Below are 18,735 nucleotides of genomic sequence, written 5' to 3'. Positions count from 1 at the left end.
AAGGAGCAGCTGCTGAGCTGGGCAAACGTTCAAAATGGTTTAGAGAAGAGAACCTCCTCAGAACCAACTCCAGGTTTGCCCCATCTGCTGACAGCACGAAGCACTTCCGGTGGGACCATGTCTCGTTCTCTGTTGCTCTCCTCTCTCCTCTCCCCAGTGCCTGCCAGTGCGGCCCTCACTCCCTGGGGGCCCTAAAGCCGCCTCCAGAGAGGCCCTTTGCTCACAGTTTGCACCTTTCATACCTTTTATCTCTTGGCCCCTAAGGGCTCAGAGCCGCACAGCCCAGAGCAGCCCAGGGTTCCCCTCTGACGGTTTATCTGAGGGTATCTTCTTCCCCAGCACTCGAATTACACCGATGGTTTATCTGAGGGTAACTTCTTCCCCCAGCACTGGAATTACACCTAGACCCAGCAGGAGCAGGAGTGAGGTGTCAGAGCCACCGGTCATGGAGCTGCACGGGACCCAGCTCCACATGGCCTGGGAGCCAAGGACGCTGATGCCCGCCTGGCATCCCACTGACTCTGGAATGAAAACAAAGGCCTGTTCCACTGGCTTTCCACAGCCTGGATCTCTGTGTGTAGATGGACCCTACGTTTCCATGTGGACTCTGAAAGGGGGGAGTTAATTTCACCAGGCCCTCAAATGTGCTTGCCAAGGTATCTTTGTGGCCTGTTTGATAATGTCATCCAACTTCTTAGGTGCACAGAAAGCATCACTGACGCCTGCCTGTGGCGGGTGAGCACATTCTCGCTGCCCTGCACGGGGACAGAGCCCGTCTCAGTTCCCTCCCAGGCCCCGTGGGAGGGAGGAAAACCCAGGACTGCGGCAGAATTGAGACAATTTGACATCAGGCCAAGTCCTCAACACAAGCAGAATTAGTGCTAAGAGGTTAAAAGGTTATTTGAGGTCATATGGATACGACACAGGTCAGGAACGCTGAGAAGTTGATTAATATTATAGTGTAATATTAATGTTAGTAGCAATTAACAGCAGCATGCAGGTAGGTAAACAACCATGAGAAGAGAAAGGTGAGAGGAAGACAAAGTGAAGACTCACATCTGGGTGGGGGATGGCATACTGTCCCTGGATTGTGTAGGCCTAGAGAGAGAGAGAGAGACTCCGTCAGACTGCGACCTGGCTGCACCGCGGCTCAGCACCCGCCGCCACCCTCCAGCATGACAAGGACCCTCCGCTAGAAGCTTCCCCCTCGTGTGCCTCTCCACCTGTCCCCATCCTAGGACAAAGGGCCAACCCTCCCAGGGCACCAGGAGCCCCAGGGGAGCCGCACCCACTTCCTCTGGGTGGGCAGAGCTGAGCTGGCCAGTTCAGCGGGCGGGAGGGAAACAGTTCAGCCTTGATGCTTCCGACTCCAAGTTTCTTAAAGCAAAAGAATCGAAGAGTGATCTGTTTGATCCCCCAGTAAGAGGTCCACTAATTATTAAGGTTTTGAAAATTTAATAAGCCATCTGAGTAAATACTTTTGGGAAATAATTTACCCCAAGAAGTCCAACAACAAAAGAAAGCTCTAAAAGGTGACCAAAACCAATTCACCAAAGCCAGTCTACGTAGGGAGCGGGTCTACATCAGTCATGGTTGCTGCCTCTCACGACCGCCCTGAAGACAGGGAGGGGTGGCCCTCCTGACGTGGGGGCAGCAACGCACCCCTCCCGAGCCATCGTGTGGGGCTCCTGAGGCGTCATTTTGGGTTCAGTATTTCCCTTGCCTTCAAAACAGTGACTCTGACCTGCAGCCTCTTCCCACCCACCCTGACTCTAAATCCGGGCAGGTGAGAGAGGCCCCACCTGCCCCACAGGTCCCGTCAGTGGAGACGCTTTCAGGTGATTCAGAAACTCACGGCCAGACAACAAATGGACCACACAGAGTCAAGGGAGAGTGAAGACCACAAACAGCTGTCAGGACTCGGGACGTGGACGGGGCTGCACCAGGCCTGGTGGCAGCCTGGGGGTGGACGGAACGGCTACCAGCCCCGGGCTGTGTGGGCCCCATGCCACTTCTCATGAGGACCTGTGGTATCGGTGTTCGAGGTGACCATACGTGGGGGTGGGGGAACCCTGTGCACCTGAGAGGGACGCCTCAGGGAAGGATCCGTGTCACCTCTGTGCAGCCCAAACCCTCCCATGGGTTTTGAATCTGCCAAGAGTTTTCATCATAAACAACCGAATCCTGGGAGTTAAAGGCCAGTCGACCTCCAGACAGGGACCCGGCTACAGCCCGGCTTTGAAACAAGCCCCAGGGCTGTGAGGCCACAGTGCTGCATCGGCTGAGGAAGTAAAAGAATCTTATCAGATAGAGCAGGAACCAAGGACCTCACTGTCCTGTACAAAGTGTCTTGAGGACCACCTGCAAGTGTTTTGTAAAGGTGCTGCCAGGGGCACGTTCCCATGTGTCACCGAAGGTGAGGGGCCCTGGAACTCATGCTGGGAGCCGCCCCTCAGCGCACAGGGTCCGAGGTCAGCCCTGACTGTCTAAGCTGAACCACAAGAGCTCAAGCATCCTGCATCCTGGGCCACGCGAGTTTTCTGACTGATCTTCTTACTGTTGTTATGTTTTCTATCTGCTCGTCCCTTAGCAGGCTCTGCTGATTTAACTCATGGCCATGTCGTGCTAGAAACGCGGTGGTGGCTGACAGGAGCTGCCGCTGGGTGCCCCCAGAGCACTCACAGTGGTGGGGCATCTCCCAGGTCCCTGATTTCTCCAACTGGACAGAAATAAAGTGGACAGGCCCTCCAGGTCAGCTCCCTCGGCTCTGTATTGGGTTGTGTGTCCTAATCTAGGCACTGTGGGTCTGAGTCGTCAAGGAGGCGCCAGGGGCCTTGCAGGCTCCGGTCTTATTCATGCCCACGCTTCTGGCTTTGCATTTCGGCAGCTCCCCTGGGTTACTTCAGGGTGGGTAACTCCCTGGACTCTGTCCTCCACCACCAAGGCTGACCACCGGCCAGACCAGACTGTCCCCAGGGCCCCGGGGCCCAGCTCTCAAAGGGCTGACATTTTAGCATCAGCCTCGGGACAGCACCCACTGCACAGGGCCCTTCACCTGCTGCAGTCGGGAGGGCAGGCTACTGCTTTCTTTACAGGAGTGAGGGCTGTGTGGCCGGTGGCTGAGCAGGGCTCCCCTGGAGCTGTGACTCCACCCCCAGTGGCTTTAAGACTCCACATGTGTTTGTATAAACACACCTTCCTTTTGAAAAAAATCCTACCTTTTATCACACGATATCATCATGGATTTGTTTAAACATCAAGGTGGTGTCCACAGAGGTTACTAACCTGGTTACCTAACCATGAATTTGGGGAAAGCAGCGAAATGGAGTTTTGCACAGGGACTTCTCCCGCTGTGTGACTCCTTGTGACCCCGTGACCTGAGCCCTCTAGGTCGGCGAGGTAAGGACATGTCCCACTGCCCATAGGGCTGTGACACCAGGCAAATCCCTGGCTAGCCAGGCCCAGTTTCCTGGCTATAAAATGGGAGTGTGCCATGTCCTGGGGCTGCTGTAAGGATGGCATGTGCATGTGGGGGCTCCCTGACCACAGCAAGGCAGGAACGGGTGTGTGCCAGGCTGTGGAGACGAGGCCAGTATTGGGGAAAGGCATGCCCTGCCCTGGGCACACGGGACCCCTGGGAGGGAAGGGATGGACACACACTCCCTGTCTCTCCCTCAAGCATGGGCCACAACTGGGAGATCTGATAAGATTCCTTTACACCATAAGGCAAAGCACCAGGAAAAGTCCTAACATTTGCCCCTTCTCTCCTTTTTGATGGTAAAGTCAAACCTCAGGCCTGTTCTGCCCTGCCAGGGTCACCTGTGGGAACGTCTGTCTCAACTCTCCCTTGAACAAAGACACACATCACGGCCGACTGGACACAGAGCTCTTCCAGGCCAACCCCCGCTGGACACCTTCAAAGTCTGTTGGCCACAGAGTGGCCCTGAGTGGGTGGGTGCTCCCTGTGCCCTGGCCGGGGTTGGGGCTCAGGTGAGGGGCTGGGGCAGGGCTCCCCTCCTCCACTCTCCTGCAGAAGTGCTGCCATCCCTGGCGGGAGAACACAGAGCTCAAGGGCTGAAACCAAAAGGGCCAGATCTGCAGACCAGGTATGGGGCGCCTGCGAGGCCCCTGCTCACAGCAGAGGGAGGTCCGGACACAGCGGCACAGACGCCCGCTCGTCGGGCCATGCGTCTTTCCTCAGTGCAGAGCTCCCTCCTCTCGCATGTCCCTGCTACGAGCACATCCTGGGAGTTTGGGAACACGGATGTCAGGGGAAACAAGACCCTGGTTCTCACCGTGCTGTTTCCAACGTGAGCCGTAAAGTCACCTGGAAAGCGCCTGCGCGCCGGATAAGTTTCCTAAAAACACCCAGTTCCGGGAACTGGATTTAGGCAGAGCCAAGTCTTCCTGCCTGGGTCAGGGAGGGAGAACGTGATTCCGTGGGGCTGCCTCTGTGGGGGGATGCCACTCTGAAGGCCCCCTGCGCCCGCCTGGTGCTGGGTGTAGGTGGAAGAGCTCTGCCTCCAGCACGGGTGGGAGACGTGCACGTGAGAAGGCGAGAAAACCTGAGTGCACTAACGGGCAGCGGCGGGTGCTGCAGTAAAAGGCTGAGGTTGGCAGTGGAGGCCGCGAGCGGATCGGCTCTTACCTGACCACCTGCAAAAATGACAGGGGTGGAGGCGGGCTTTGGGCGGTAGGGAATGGTGGCACCTTTCGGTGGGGACTAGGAAAAGGGACAGGAGAGGGAGAGAGAGCGTTAGAGCAGCTTCGCAGCCTGGCAACGGGGAGGCGTGCCCCGGCCCAACCCACTCAGCCCCTGCACCAGCTCCACCCTCCCACACCTCCCTGAGTTTCACAGCAGTGCTGGGGGAGGGGAGTGAAGACCTCCAGCCCCCACACCCTCTGTGTGGCTGTCTTATGGCCTGTCCCTCCAGATGGCTCCTTTTTGCTGAGCCCTGGGCTGCAGTTTGCCACACACCAGCCTCCTGAGAGTACCACCTGCCCCGAACATCCCTGGGAGGCTCTGTGGCAGTGTGGAGGGTCAGTCCCACTGTGGGAGGCCAGCTGGGGTGGGTCCCTTGTGCACGAGACCCTGCTGGACAAGGGCTGGCCACCAACCCAGACGGCCCCCTGCGGTGGGCCTCTCCTGGGATGCTCGGGGCCCTGCAGGAGCTTCACAGGGAGCTGCCCCTTGGAGCAATTCTCTTGAATGCTCTGGAGAAAGTTGAGCCCTGTAGGACTCCACCGGGACCTATATCCAAAGCGCTTGGCTTGGCCCGTGGTGACAGTCAGCAGAGATCTCCACAGGAGACTTGGAAACATCCCACTTCACTATTCGAAAAAGCATGTTTAAAGCGCTTATAAACTCCAAAGGAAAAAATCCCATAGTTACGATGAGGTTTGCCGTAATTTCCCTTGGTTATTCTGTGGGAAACACAGGATTTACATTCTCAAGTGCTAGCATTTTTAGCCTGCCCTCCTTCTCCTGGGTGAGTCCCCTGTCTAACTGTCCCCAGGGCCCAGGTCAGGGAGGCAGAAGTCCTGGGTCTGGGGGGCACCACAGCTGGGGTTGGTCCAGCAGGAAGAGGTGGGGGCTGGAGCCCATGAGCCGTTCCTGGCAGGGGGCAGCCTGTCCTGCAGGGAGTTCTGGGGCCTTGGCTGACTCAGGGCCAGCCCAGCGCTCAGGGAGTGCCACTCACACTCAAAGTCCCATGATGGGGAGTGGGGTGGCTGGATCCACAGGGCCAGGGCCCCGGGGTGTGACCTCAAGTACTGTGGGGAAGGGGATGCGGGGCGGGTCTGGGCTGACTCAGGCTGGGCCTGGGGTGGGAGGAACTGACTGAGGTGGACGGGAGCCGCTGCTGCCCTCCCCGGCTCCTGGAGATGCCCAGCCTCGGGCTGGTGCCCCTGTGCTATGGGCCCTGGACCCCCACCCTGGCACAGGAGCTCCCAGCTGACCCTGACCTGTGATTCTCGCTTCTTGTCTGGGCACAGGGCCTGCTGGCCTCCCCTGGGACTGCATGAGCCTCCCTGCACTGGGTGCATCGGTGCTGGGCCCTGGGTGGGCAGGGCACCATCTGTGGCGATGTCTGTATTCTCAGCGGGACCCACCCAGACTCATGGCACCCTGGGCAGCCCTGTCCTCTGTCATCTCCTGGGTGTGAGGTGAGGCACGTCCACTACCAAGCCCAGAAGTCCTCCAATCAACCAGGAGGGCGCTCAAGGCATCCTTGGCTTTATTTTCTCCAGTCACTCTTCATCTGAGGGCAGACCCAGCTGTTTCCAGGTGTGATGAATCTTCCTCGCTGGGATGATGGACCCTGGGCCTTGGGATGCTGCACAGCCAGTGGGAGTGAGAGCAGCTGCCCGGCCACCTTTATCTGCCATGTCTGCCATGAGCTCCCTGTCTTGCTCAAACCTCCCTGCCCAGGAAGGAGACAAGGTGGTTCGGATGACGGCCCTCAGGGCGTGGGCAGCCTTGGGGCAGCGGGTGGGTGCACCTGCATCTGTGGAGCTGCACCTGGCACTGCACTGGGACAGAGGCAGCAGAGGCACTGGGTGACGCTGACGAGACCCACGTGTTGTCGAGGAGCTGGACCTCGGCCCTCCATTAGGGATGTCCCTCCTAGAACTGTTCGTGTCACTGGCTGCTCCTGAGCCTCGGCTGGCAGGGCCTCCAGGGCCTCCAGGGCCTGAGACTGGAAGGTTCAACAGATAGCTCAGACCGGCATGGCACTTTCACCCTAACCAGGGAATGGGGAATATTTCAGAACAAGAATATTTTGAAACATATTTTTGACTTCACAAAGTATCAAACTTCAGGGAAACAACAACCACGCAAACATTTTTTAGAGAGTCAAACGTGGGGTTTGAACCTCAAGCCAAGTACAAGAGACGAGTGAGCCTGGGCTGCAGGAGGGGCTAGAGGCTGACCCTGCAGAGCTGCTAGAACTTTCCATCTGGGGCAAGGTTTCTTCATTTTTGCTTCAGGAAAGACTGGCAACTGTTGATAGCTTCACGAATCTTGAGTATATTTCAGAATTTTTTTCCTCCCCCCGAAATTTCAAGAGAGGCATCTGCTCTGAGCGGGTCCTTCTCTGCTTTTCCATTTTAATGCTTTTGTTCACCCATCTCTACTTCTGCATGAGTTTCGTATGTTTTCCCGAGTTCTGCCCTCTGTTCCTCCACGGTGGTTTGACACCTCCTTCTGCAGAACTGCATGCGCAGAGGAGCCTCCTGCCTTTGCCTCCCTCCCACCCCCAGCTGCCCCTCAAGGCCTGGCTCCAATGTAAAGAGCACCGTTTCTGCAGCTCCAACTCAGTGCAGAAGACCCCTCAGGGGGATGACAACTTCTTATCCAAATCTGAAGATGAGAGGAGAGGCTCCTTTCTCTCCACATGCTCTTCCCTAGATGCCCCCATGAAGACACGGGACCCTGGGCTGGCAGCCCCAGCACCCAGCACCCCTATGGTGCCCACACCGGCACCGCTCTCGCTCAGGCTGCCTTGGAAGCCCAGGTCAGAAGCCCCCCACAGCCCCAACTGTGTGAGTCCTCGGGGCAACCGGGGCTTCCAAGCCTTTGCCTGCAGTGCCGGGAGGCCAAATCCCAGCACTGACGTGGGCTGGCCCTGGCGCGCAGACGGTACCTCCAGCATGACCACACAGATCTGCTTGACACACTGGATGATGGCGTCTGGGGTCCCCGAGATGGTCACTGCTCGCTCTGTGGAGTTGGGCAGCATGTCCCCGGCCACCTGCACCTGGGCACCTGTGGACTGGAGAGAGGGGATGTTGGAAGAGAGCACCAGGGTGGCAGTGCGTGGGGCAGCAGCACCTCCTGAGTCTCGGCACCCAAGGCAGCTCGGAGGACACTTCCTTGGAAACCTGCATACAGCCCACGCACCCCCTCCCCCGCCCCCATCCTAGCACCGCCCCTGCCACCACAGCCTGGCAGTCGGCCACGTGCCCCCTCCCCTGCCCCCATCCCAGCACTGCCCCCATGCCACCTCTGCTACCATGGCCTGGCACCCAGCCCTGTGCCTTCCCTCGGGCACACTTGACACCTGGCCGAGGCTAGACAGGAGGCATCTAATCAGAGGCGTTTTCAGGGAGACATGTTTTCAAAAACATGGAATTCTCTCTCCTCTGTGGAGTTTTAGGTCACAGAGAAAGGTGGACTCTGGTCATGGGAAAGGAAATGAAGATTGGGGCGGCTGCCCTGCTGCATAGGGCAAGGATTCAGGCTTTCCTTGAAATGGGACAAATGTGAGAATGTGAAGTTCACACCTGCAAACTCTGCCCACTGGGACAGGCTGATGGCTCAGGGCTGTCTCCAGGTGCCCTGGAGGCCCCTCACAGGGAGTAGCACCTCCCTGGAGGCCCCTTACAGCACCCAGTGCCCAGGGCCTCCCTTGCCCAGAACGATGTGACCAGCTAGTTCCTCCCTGTCCCCAGCACGGCCTATAGGTGTGCAATGGGTGGGCAGGATCCATAGGTGAGCAGTGGGTGGAAAGGGCCCATATTCGGGCAGTGGGTGGGGGGGCCATGGGTGGGCAGTGGGTGGAAAGGGCCCATATTTGGGCAGTGGGTGTGGGGGGTCCATAGGTAGGCAGTGGGTGGGGGGCCATGGGTGGGCAGTAGGTGGGGGGGCCATGGGTGGGCAGTGGGCAGGTGGGGTCCATGGGTGGGCAGTGGGTGTGGGGGGTCCATGGGTGGGCAGTGGGTGTGGGGGGTCCATAGGTGGGCAGTGGGTGGGGGGGCCATGGGTGGGCAGTGGGTGGGGGGGCCATGGGTGGGCAGTGGGTGGGGGGGCCATGGGTGGGCAGTGGGTGGGGGGTCCATAGGTGGGCAGTGGGTGTGGGGGGGGCCATGGGTGGGCAGTGGGTGTGGGGGGGCCATGGGTGGGCAGTGGGTGTGGGGGGGCCATGGGTGGGCAGTGGGTGTGGGGGGGGCCATGGGTGGGCATTGGTTGGGGGGGCCATGGGTGGGCAGTGGGTGGGGGGGCCATGGGTGGGCAGTGGGTGGGGGGTCCATAGGTGGGCAGTGGGTGTGGGGGGGCCATGGGTGGGCAGTGGGTGTGGGGGGGGCCATGGGTGGGCAGTGGGTGGGGGGGCCATGGGTGGGCAGTGGGTGGGGGGGGGCCATGGGTGGGCAGTGGGTGTGGGGGGGGCCATGGGTGGGCAGTGGGTGTGGGGGGGCCATGGGTGGGCAGTAGGTGGGGGGCCATGGGTGGGCAGTGGGTGGGGGGGCCATGGGTGGGCAGTGGGTGGGGGGGCCATGGGTGGGCAGTGGGTGGGGGGTCCATGGGTGGGCAGTGGGTGGGGGGGGCCATGGGTGGGCAGTGGGTGGGGGGGCCATGGTGGGCAGTGGGTGGTGGGCAGTGGGTGGGTGGGCAGTGGGTGGGCCGTGTCCCTGCAGCGCACTTGCGCTTGCTCATGGGTCCTGTGTTCCTGTCTTGGACTTTGAGCTGTGGGATCTGCGTGGCCAGCACTGGGCTTGCAGACAGCAGGGACGAGGCTCAGGAAGGCTGCCTGGCCTGAGACCACCACCCACACCCTGCCTAGAGGCTCCGCAGCGGCCCAGGCTGGGAAGGTCCTGTTACCTCCCTGATCTCCTTGATCTTGGAGCCGCCTTTGCCGATCAGGGACCCGCACTGGCTGGCAGGCACCACCAGCCTCAGCGTCACTGGGGGCTTGCTGGTGGCAGGGCTGTTGCTCATGGAGTTGATGATATCCTAGGGGAGAGACACGTGTGTTGGCAGCACATCAGGCCTCGTGCAGTGAGAAAGCAGGGGGAGTGCAGGGGGTGCGTCCTGACTTCCCACGCTTAGAAGCCCACAGAGCCCCTCCCATGCACAGCCAAGGACACAGTGGCCAGGCCAGGCCAGGGAGGACTAGGAGACGCTGCTGAAATGGACGGGCAGGTCCAGCAGGGCACACAGACGGCAAGGCAGGATGGTCACCATGCCACAGTGGGGTTGAGGCAGGTCTGGCCTTGGTCGTGGAGACCTGGTGGGCAGGGGGTGTGGACAGACAGGCTGATACAGGAAGTGTGGACGCTGGCCTAAGAGGAGGGGAGAATGGAGGCTGGAGACTAGCTGGGGGCTGGGGTCTGATGCCCAGGGCCAGGTGAGGCAGGGATGTTGGGACAGGCCACGACCGGGTGTCGAGGGCATGGGGGCAGAGAATGGCTCCTGGGGTCTTGCCTAGGGAAGGAGATGTGTGGTTAACGTAGAAGTGTGAGGGGGCAGCAAAGGCTGAGGTGGGGGTGGGCCTGTGCCCACCCTCCTGGGCAGCCTGGTTTGGCTCGTGGTCCTGACACCCAGGAGACAGAGCTGGGCTTTGGGTTCAGGCTGGCAACCCGTGGCGGACAGGGCTTCCGTCAGCCGCATGGGGAGTGTCCAGGCTGTGACCCGGAGCTCGCTGCAGAGTGCGGTAGACAGCTCGGCAGAGGCAATGACAGGGCGGCTCCCCCAGGACACCTCCCAGCTCTGGATCCATCATGCCCGAGCTACGATTCAGGGCAACATGATTTGCTCTCCACGAAAAGTGCCCTCTTCTTAGAAAGAAGGCTTGGTCAGTGTGTGCCTGGACAAACTGCTACAGACTAGCAAGAAAATAGGATGGTGTCTCCTTTGTCTATTTTTTGTGCTGAGAGCTTGACTTTGACCCAGACAGAGCGTTCTCTCTGGTGAGGCTGGGGAGAGGCTGTGTGTCGAGGTGTCGGGTTGGGGACCTGAGGCACAGGCACAGACACTAAATTCCCACTTCCTGCCACCCGTTCTCATGGGGCCATGTCTCAGTCCCCTCCTCTCCCAGGAAAACTCCTTCTTGAATGGCCTCATTGCAACCCGAATTCGGGTGCCTGTCTCTCCAAGTGGCCTCAATTCCCCAAGGATGATTGGGCCTCACTGGCTGCCCCGGGGGAACATTTGACTTTAACACAATTGTTCATTGAGAGGTACCTTAAAAAAGAAAGATAATAAGATTTTTTCAGGCCCAGTGGGCAACATTTTTTGATTGGTATGAAGAGGACTTCAAATGAACTTCTGATTTAAAAATAGCTTCACTAAAACATTCTTTGGCTAAAGCTAGTCAGCAACCTGGCAGATGTCGGCAACAAACCAGACCCCCCGGCTCGTAAGCTCTCTCCTCCTTTTCCTCCCACTGCCCCTGCCCAGCACTCCCCCTGCCCCATCCTTCCCTTCCAGCTCCTCCATTGACTCCACCTCTATCTTTTCCAGCACTCCTAAAACTCCCAAATGGCCGGCTGCCTGTAAAAACCCAACCCCCCAAGAGCCAGGTGAATAGGCAACTCCAGAAGCTAAACCTTGGATTGGAGCTGAATTCAGAGCTCTATTTACGGATTCCCTACACCCAGACAAGACCTGCAAGACCAATACAGGAATTTGAATTCTTTTGGTTGCACATGACCCAGAGTTACCTGAACTCTGTCAACAAATAAACCCGAGGGTCAAAAAAGTTCCCACAGCAAAGTCCTAAATGCCACCCTAAAACATCTCCAATAGGAACTGATTAGAACAATCACAAAGACAGCCGTAAGATGAAACGATTGGAGATTTGGGGACAGACTAGAAAGTTCCTTCCAACAACCTCAACTGTCTCTACCCTTTGAGGTAAGGGAGGCGCTGGCGTAAGGGCAGCCCTTTCGTCCCATGAGGTCAGTGGAGTGAAACCCCACTCGAAAGCAGAAATAGGGATAGGAATAGCCCTTCTGCCGAATGACAGCCACTGGCAGAACACACTGAAAAAGCTCTAGAACAAAAATGAGCCAGGATTCCTGCAGATCAGAGAGCTAGGCACCCCTCACCAGCCCCAGCACCCAACAAGGACACTCATGTAGTAGCTGCTGCATTCAGAAAGGACGCCAGAGAAAAGATGATCCCATCCCCAGAACGAACAACTGAGACATAGAAAGATCCTGGGTCCAGCAGTGAGGGAGCCCGAGGAAGGAACGGGCGGCTGGCATCGGCCTGGCCTTCAGCTCTCAGGGTGACTGACACTGGACGCAGGTGGTCTTCCTCATCCTCCTGGTGGCTACGGGGCTCTTCCTGCATCCGACCTGCAGAAAGGTCTCACGTCATCCTCCTCCTCAGTTTAGATACACCACACCCTGGGAGGCGTTTCAAATAACCCCGCCGCGTGTTCCTCCCTATTTCCCAGCCCTGAACTGTAACCCTTGGGCCCTTGACTGGAAAACATTCCTTCTTGCTCTGGGACTCCACCCCTGAAAATTTAGTAGGTGGAGACTTTGCCTGAAAATGGGATGGCAGCTTAAATGCACATCAGAGACACTGTTTCCTGAGCTCCCAGGGAACTCCTCGGCCCACTGGCAGGCTGTGTGGGCTCTGGGCAGACCCCTGCCTCATGAGGTGGGTGCAGACTCCGGATAAGGGTCTTGACACTGCACCTGACACAATCCTACTAACACAGGCAAAATGACTGGGGCAGAGCCTCTAAAGGCTCCGAGAGGTTCCACCAAAACATGACCCGAAATTCTCCACAATCCCATGACCCCAAATCCGAAAGAAGGGCTCAAACTACAGACAAACGGCCCCTGTCCAAGGCCTTCCCGGCCCGACCCCACCCCCATGGCTCCTACCCAAAGGTGTTCCTGACCTGACCCCAGCCCCTATGACATGCCTGTCCTGCCAGTACAGATACCAAGATACTGATCTGCTGAAGACCTCAGGGCCACCAACAAAATTATTCTCCCTTACTTCCTAGGGGTACTGAACCGAAACACAACTTCGCTGTCCATTCTTCCCAAAGCCACTTGCTTCATGGTGGTGGGTGTTCACGCTGCCCCTCCAGGGCTGCCGCTAGACCAGGAGAGTGAGCATGTTTTGCCCTCACTGGGGAGGACAACGATGAACTTGGACAGTCACGCCCTGGGGTCACTGAAGCCCCCTCCTGCTTTTTCCAGGTCCTCATTAAGACTTAGAAGACCTAAATCTCCCTAGGGATTCAGTTCTGACACATCGTGGTGACGCCCTCCTTTGTTCAGAGATGAGGAAGCCTGTGGAGGACCCCACCCACCTGCAGCCTTAGCGGACTCTGTTGAGAACCCCGGCCTAACGTCCTACTTCACAAATGAAGCTGGAGGTGATCAGGCAGGGCCTGTGCTACAGAACCGGACCAAGTTCATCCACTGAAACCCTGACCCTCCGTGTGACTGTGTTTAGAGATGGGGCTTTACAGAGGTAACTAAGGTAAAATGGGGTCCCTACGGTAGACCCTAATCTGACTGGTGTCCTTGTAAGAGGAGACAAGGAACTGACACACACAGAGGGGTGACTCTATGAGGACCCAGGAAGAAGATGGTGCCTGCGAGCCAAAGAGAGAGGCCTCAGAGGAACCGGCCCTCATGGCACCTTGATTTGAGACTTCCAGCCTCCTGGACTGTGAGAGAACCAGCGTCTGCCGTGTAAGCCACCCAGTCGTGGCATTTTGCAATGGCAGCCCAAGCAGGCTGGGACAGTGTGCTGCCGCTAATCTGGCTCTCCTTTGGCACAGTCCTCTGTGGTGCAGAAAGTCTGCCAGATGCAGAACTCATCACACTTGCCAGTGCTTGTCAACTAACCAAGGGCCCATGGCGGTGGATGCTCTGGAAACAGAGGGCTTTTAGCTCTGCTGGAAGCCCACCCTACATGGGCCGGGTGCTGAGTTCTTGGGTACACTTCTTCCTAGAGAGGTGGTGACTGCAGATGCGAGGCCAGTGCAGACGGAGATGTGGACGTTGGAGGAGGTGCTCTGGGGGGTCATTCTGCCCAACCAGTGCTTAGCCACAGCTCGACTCCAGTTAAGCCTCGAAGGCTAGATCTCTGGAGGCAAGCAAAGAGGTCATTGTAAGATTTCAACACTTCGCCCCTGATTTTGAAAAGGAAGAATGGACAAATTCTGAAAGTTCTGGTTGTACCCTTTACTCAATCTTCTCTGGTGCTCTCAGCAGGCTGTGGTACCAGATGATTTCAAACGGGTATTAGCTAAGTCAATCCATGAAACTACTCATCGTGCTGTAGACAAATTGATGAATATCTCCAATCAACATTGGTGGGAAAGCTTTACAAAGACTGGATGAATATCTCCAGTCAACACTGGTAGGAAGCTTTACAAAGATTGCTGTAGACAAATTGATGAATATCTCCAGTCACACTGGTGGGAAGCTTTACAAAGATTGCCGTAGACAAATTGATGAATATCTCCAGTCAACACTGGTGGGAAGCTTTACAAAGACTGCTGAGGTTCTTTTAAGGCCAGGTATCTGTCACCAGCACAATCCTAACATGGTGTGAGGGTGAGAGATGGCCCCAGAGCGATGACTCAAGGGCCCTCTGAACACCTTCAGGTAGATTTAACCAGTGTCCACCTGTGACTGGAAATGCTTTCACTGTTATGTGTGTGTTTTCAGGATGGGCTGAAGCACTTCCTTGTTTAAAAGCTACAGTCCTTAAAGTTGCTAAAAAATTCCTTGATTTTGTATTTCCAACATGAAGCATACCAACTTTTACATGAAGTGATTGAGAAATACATTTTACACAAACCATTATAACAGAACTCTCTGAGTAGTTACCCCTTACTCAAGAACAATACTGTCCTGACCATCCACAGTCTTCTGGAAAAACCGAAGGACCAAAAGATGAAAACTTTCCGAATCCCTTGAGCTTCCTTGGCCGTACAGTCTGCGTGCTTGGAGACACCTCAGCTCTTCCTCCATTGACTGATGACCGGAGGGCTCGCGTACCTTTAGGAATTCCTGATACTCGACTCTGCCCTGCTGTAGCAGAGATGGCAAATGACTGCAGAGGACTCAGCACAGCCCTACATAACCTACGTAGTCACGCAGGTTATGGCTGCTTCCCACAACATCTTCCCAAACATCCTCCTTAGTATCTTCAACCAGGTGATTTTGTCTACTGGAAGGGACATCAGAGAAAATCTGTTTCTCTAACCTCATTGGAAGGGGCCTTACCAGGTATTGCTGACAAATCCAGCGGTGAAACTCCAAGGAATCAGTCCTTGGTTTCACATTTCACAGCCAAAGCGGCGATTCAGAATTCCACACAACTAGAAAACGACTCCCACACAGGACCTCAGACTGAGGTTCTCTGGAATCCTCTAGAGGCAGCCATTCCTCAGAAACAGAAACAGGCGGCTGATCTGAGACCTTCCAGCAAGCTGAAGGCCTTGGGCAAGGGACACTTTCTGCTCAGATGTCCTGACAAGACCTCTGTCTGATTTGTTTCACTTTTCATCCGCTTACATAGAATCATTCTCCCTCTTATTCTCCATGGACTCCTGGTTGTCATCCACCTCTGTTGATGGTCCCTTTTCTATTTTCTTTTCACTTTATGGTAATTGTTAGGTTAGCACATACTCGTTCTAGTGCCATTCTTGATTATCCCAAACAGTAACCACTGCCCTCACTCTCGTGACTACTGGACACACCGCCCACCACCAGGCCCCAGGGATGAACATCTCTAGACATGCCAGTTTCATCAAATGGGACCCTGGGGAATGACAGCTGATGGTCTTTCTGCTTGCATCTACGTGGACAACTGACTCTAAACAAATCGCCTGTGACTTTGCTAGCGTCCCTTTCTCCTAGAAAAGCAACCAATTATTAAAGTTTACTGATCGGTCCCCAGGTCATTCGAAACTTAAATGCAGCAACCCGCATGGGGCAACCGGCCACGAAACACTGGCCATGAGGGAGAAACTAAGACAGGTCCCAAATGAAGCCAGAGGACACAGGCCTCGGTTCCAACCTCTTGTCCTGAGCAACAGCCCTTCCCCAGTCTCCACATGCCTCCACCAGACACTGCTTCCTTGGGACCAGTCACCAGGTCCTCAGATGAATACCTCAGACACCTTAGGAATGGTATCCTGAGACTTCTTTGTATACAAAGACCCTAATTCTATAATCTCCACAGCTGGAAATTCTGACTCAAACTCGAGTTCCAAAACGAGGCCACCTGTGATTATTTGTGTACTCGTGGGAGGGATGACTGAGTGCCCCCACAGTGGGAATCACACAGGCAGAAACTGTGGTCAGAAACCCATCACCAACTCCGGCAGAAGTTATTCGGGACACCGCCTGCCCTGCGTGGAAGACGTGTTGGTACAAGCAGCAGTGGGTGATTGCTTTTCTCCAGTTTCTTGCTGGCCAGCCATGCTGGCGTCTGTGCCACTGCACATGTTACCCGCAGAGCGAAGGTCCCAGGAGCGGGCTGCCCAGCACCCTAAGGAGCGGCTACGAGGCTCTCCAAGGCTGGTCCTCACAGCTATGGGATGTGTCCTCTTGCCTCAGGTTGGGTAACGGCGCTCTTGGTCTCGCCACCGTCCGGGGACTGGGTTGTTCTTGTTTCTGTCTTGGTGTCAACGATGCTGGTCTGCTGTATTCCATCAGTCTCCCATCAGACAACGGCCAGGATGACTCAGCAACAGAAAGATCCAGAGGACCCCGCAGCACAGCTGACAAAAAGGCAACTGAACCATCCCCAAGAGGCGTGACCTGGCTCTCTAGCCTTTCCTGAACTGTCTACCCTCTTGCAGATGAGAGAGTGGCCAAAAGGGGAAACTAAGAGACAACCTACAGACAGTGGCCAGGCCACCTACGATAGGGGAACACTGGCCCCAGTTTCTGCAGCGGGCAGTCAGCTTCCTCATGTGCGTCCCCAGTTCCAACTCAGGACGCACTGGAAAAGGCCTCGCACACTCCTCCAACCAGTCACATGGGATGCCCCACTTCTAGCCCCACTGCCGCCCACATCTCTCCTCTCCTCTCCCACTCCCAAGCTCCCCCTCCTGCCTGCCTTTGAGTCTCTGCCAAGCACAGAAGACGGCGCCGACCCCCACCATGGCCAGCTTTGAATAATAAAGAGCTTCTGCCCATTCTCCCTCTGAGGGGTCTTTGTTTATTCCCACAAAGTGTACCTCATTACTTAATGGTCACCCCTCAAAGACACTAAATGTATCTCTAACTTCCAGCAATTTCAAGAAAATTAGAAACACATAAAGACATTAAAATTTCACTCAATGACAGAATACACAGAAGTGCTGCTCTTTCTCTCTCCGCCTTGCTCTCTCTGTCTCTCTCTGTTTGTCTCTCTCTGTTCCTCTTTCTGTCTCTCTCTCGTCTGTCTCCCTCTCTCTCTGTCTCTGTCTCTCTCTCCCTCTCTCTCCCTCTCTGTCTCTCTCTGTCTCTCTCTCTGTCTGCCTCTGTCTCTCTCTCTGTCTCCCTCTCTCTCTCTCTCTCTGTCTCTCTCTCTGTCTCTGTCTCATATCCACCAGCATAGATGGCCTCTACCTTTACCGTCCGTATCTCAGCCAGGCTCCATCATCTCTCACGGGGGCCCAGAGGCATGGTGCTGTGTGGCTGAGGACCAGGGCTGTGCCAGCCAGGGCTTCCTCGAGAGCCATGTGGCAGAGCTGGCTGGAGGCTGGAGGTGCTGGTGTGGCCCAAGGGTCAGCCAGGCTGCATGCCCCAGGGGAAGGGTGGGGTGTTCTGAGGCCGTGCCCGGTGCCCCAGGGCAGGGTCTGGGGAAGCTGAGGGAGGTGGACCTAAGGCACACAGCCGGGAGTAGCTGGCTTCAGAAGGATGGAGGGCCACTGGCCCCTGACCGGGTGCACCAGAGCTGGGGAGAGGCCCCGGGAGGCAAAGGAGGTGAAGTTATGGGGCTGCCTGGGTGGGCTGGGGCACCCCCTAGTCCAGGTGTAGGGGACCCAGGGAGCGAGCTGGGACCAGGCCTGCCCCCGCCAGGCTGGCAGAGGTGCCTGGGGTGCAGGTTACCTCCTCAAACTTGTATGCGATCATGGCAAAGGCCTTGAAGATGGCGTCTGTGGGGCCTGTGATGGTCACGATCCTCTCTGGGCAGTTTCCCTCTGAGATGTTTATCCTTGCACCACTCTAGGGTGAGAGCAGAGAAACCCCAGCGACCTGATTAAAACCCTTGGGCCAGTGGGTCGGGGGCCGCAAGTCCGTTGACAATTGACACAAACATGTGCCTCTGTCCGCTGACGCAAACCACGACTGAACAGTAAAATGCTTCTCAACAATCTCCTTTACAATGAAATTTTAACTAGCAAAAGGAATCCAACAGATCCCTTCCCCACAGGAAAGCACAGGAGGCCTGAGTAGGGGGAAAGGGGCCCCGCGTTGCACTCCCCACACGCCCCGGCCAGCCGAGAGCACAGGCAGGACATCGGCAGGGGCAGAGCCTGGGGACCCCCCCTCCGCCCACCCGGGAATGGCTGCGGACAGGTGGGGACCCACCACACTCACCTCCTCACGCATCTTCTTCACAGTTTCTCCTTTCTGGAATAAAGATTTAGACAATAAGGAAAAGGCATCCCTCTGGCTCTGAGGATGGCGCGGCCCATGGTGGGTGGGGAGCGGCCTGGCCCATACGCCCACACAGCAGAGCCTCCCGCCTGTGCTGGAGGAGCAAACCAGCCTCTCCACTAAGAAGGCCAGGCTCCATGCCCGCCACACCCTGGCGGACATTTTGGATGGGAAACTGAGGCCCAGGAAGGCAAGTGCACCCACCTACGGGCACACAGCTGGCAAGGGTGGTGCAGGTCTGACCTGACTCCCCACGGCAGCTCACTCATGGCACATGGCAGTGTGCGTGCCCTCAGGTGCCCCGCATGGCCGGCTACACTCTGGCTCGGCCTCCTGGAGGTGGTGACTCTCGGAGACATGCCCTCTCAAGGG

At 56.7% G+C, this 18,735-nt stretch overlaps 1 protein-coding gene across 14 annotated transcripts in view; it reads right to left on the bottom strand.

The window, feature by feature from the left end:
• Nucleotides 1-380: 380 nt before the first annotated feature.
• LOC115833149 (poly(rC)-binding protein 3-like) overlaps nt 381-18,735 on the bottom strand; it is a 259,877-nt gene continuing 241,522 nt past the window's right edge. For 8 of the 14 annotated variants that reach the window (XM_030806215.1, XM_030806216.1, XM_030806214.1 and 5 more), the window contains 6 exons: nt 18,304-18,336; nt 17,812-17,928; nt 9,602-9,733; nt 7,647-7,775; nt 4,580-4,723; nt 393-1,098 (listed from right to left, as the gene is read on the bottom strand). In XM_030806215.1, the coding sequence (XP_030662075.1) occupies nt 955-1,098; nt 4,580-4,723; nt 7,647-7,775; nt 9,602-9,733; nt 17,812-17,928; nt 18,304-18,336 (699 nt within the window). In that variant the 3' untranslated portion in view covers nt 393-954. Of the gene's footprint in view, nt 1,099-4,565; nt 4,724-7,646; nt 7,776-9,601; nt 9,734-17,811; nt 17,929-18,303; nt 18,337-18,735 lie in introns of all 14 variants that reach the window. The other 6 variants (XM_030806211.1, XM_030806210.1, XM_030806223.1 and 3 more) reach the window with 6 other exon arrangements.

This window comes from Nomascus leucogenys, chromosome 25, assembly GCF_006542625.1.
Source record: "Nomascus leucogenys isolate Asia chromosome 25, Asia_NLE_v1, whole genome shotgun sequence".
Classification (NCBI taxonomy): domain Eukaryota; kingdom Metazoa; phylum Chordata; class Mammalia; order Primates; family Hylobatidae; genus Nomascus; species Nomascus leucogenys.
This window is presented reverse-complemented; position numbering and strand designations above follow the sequence as displayed.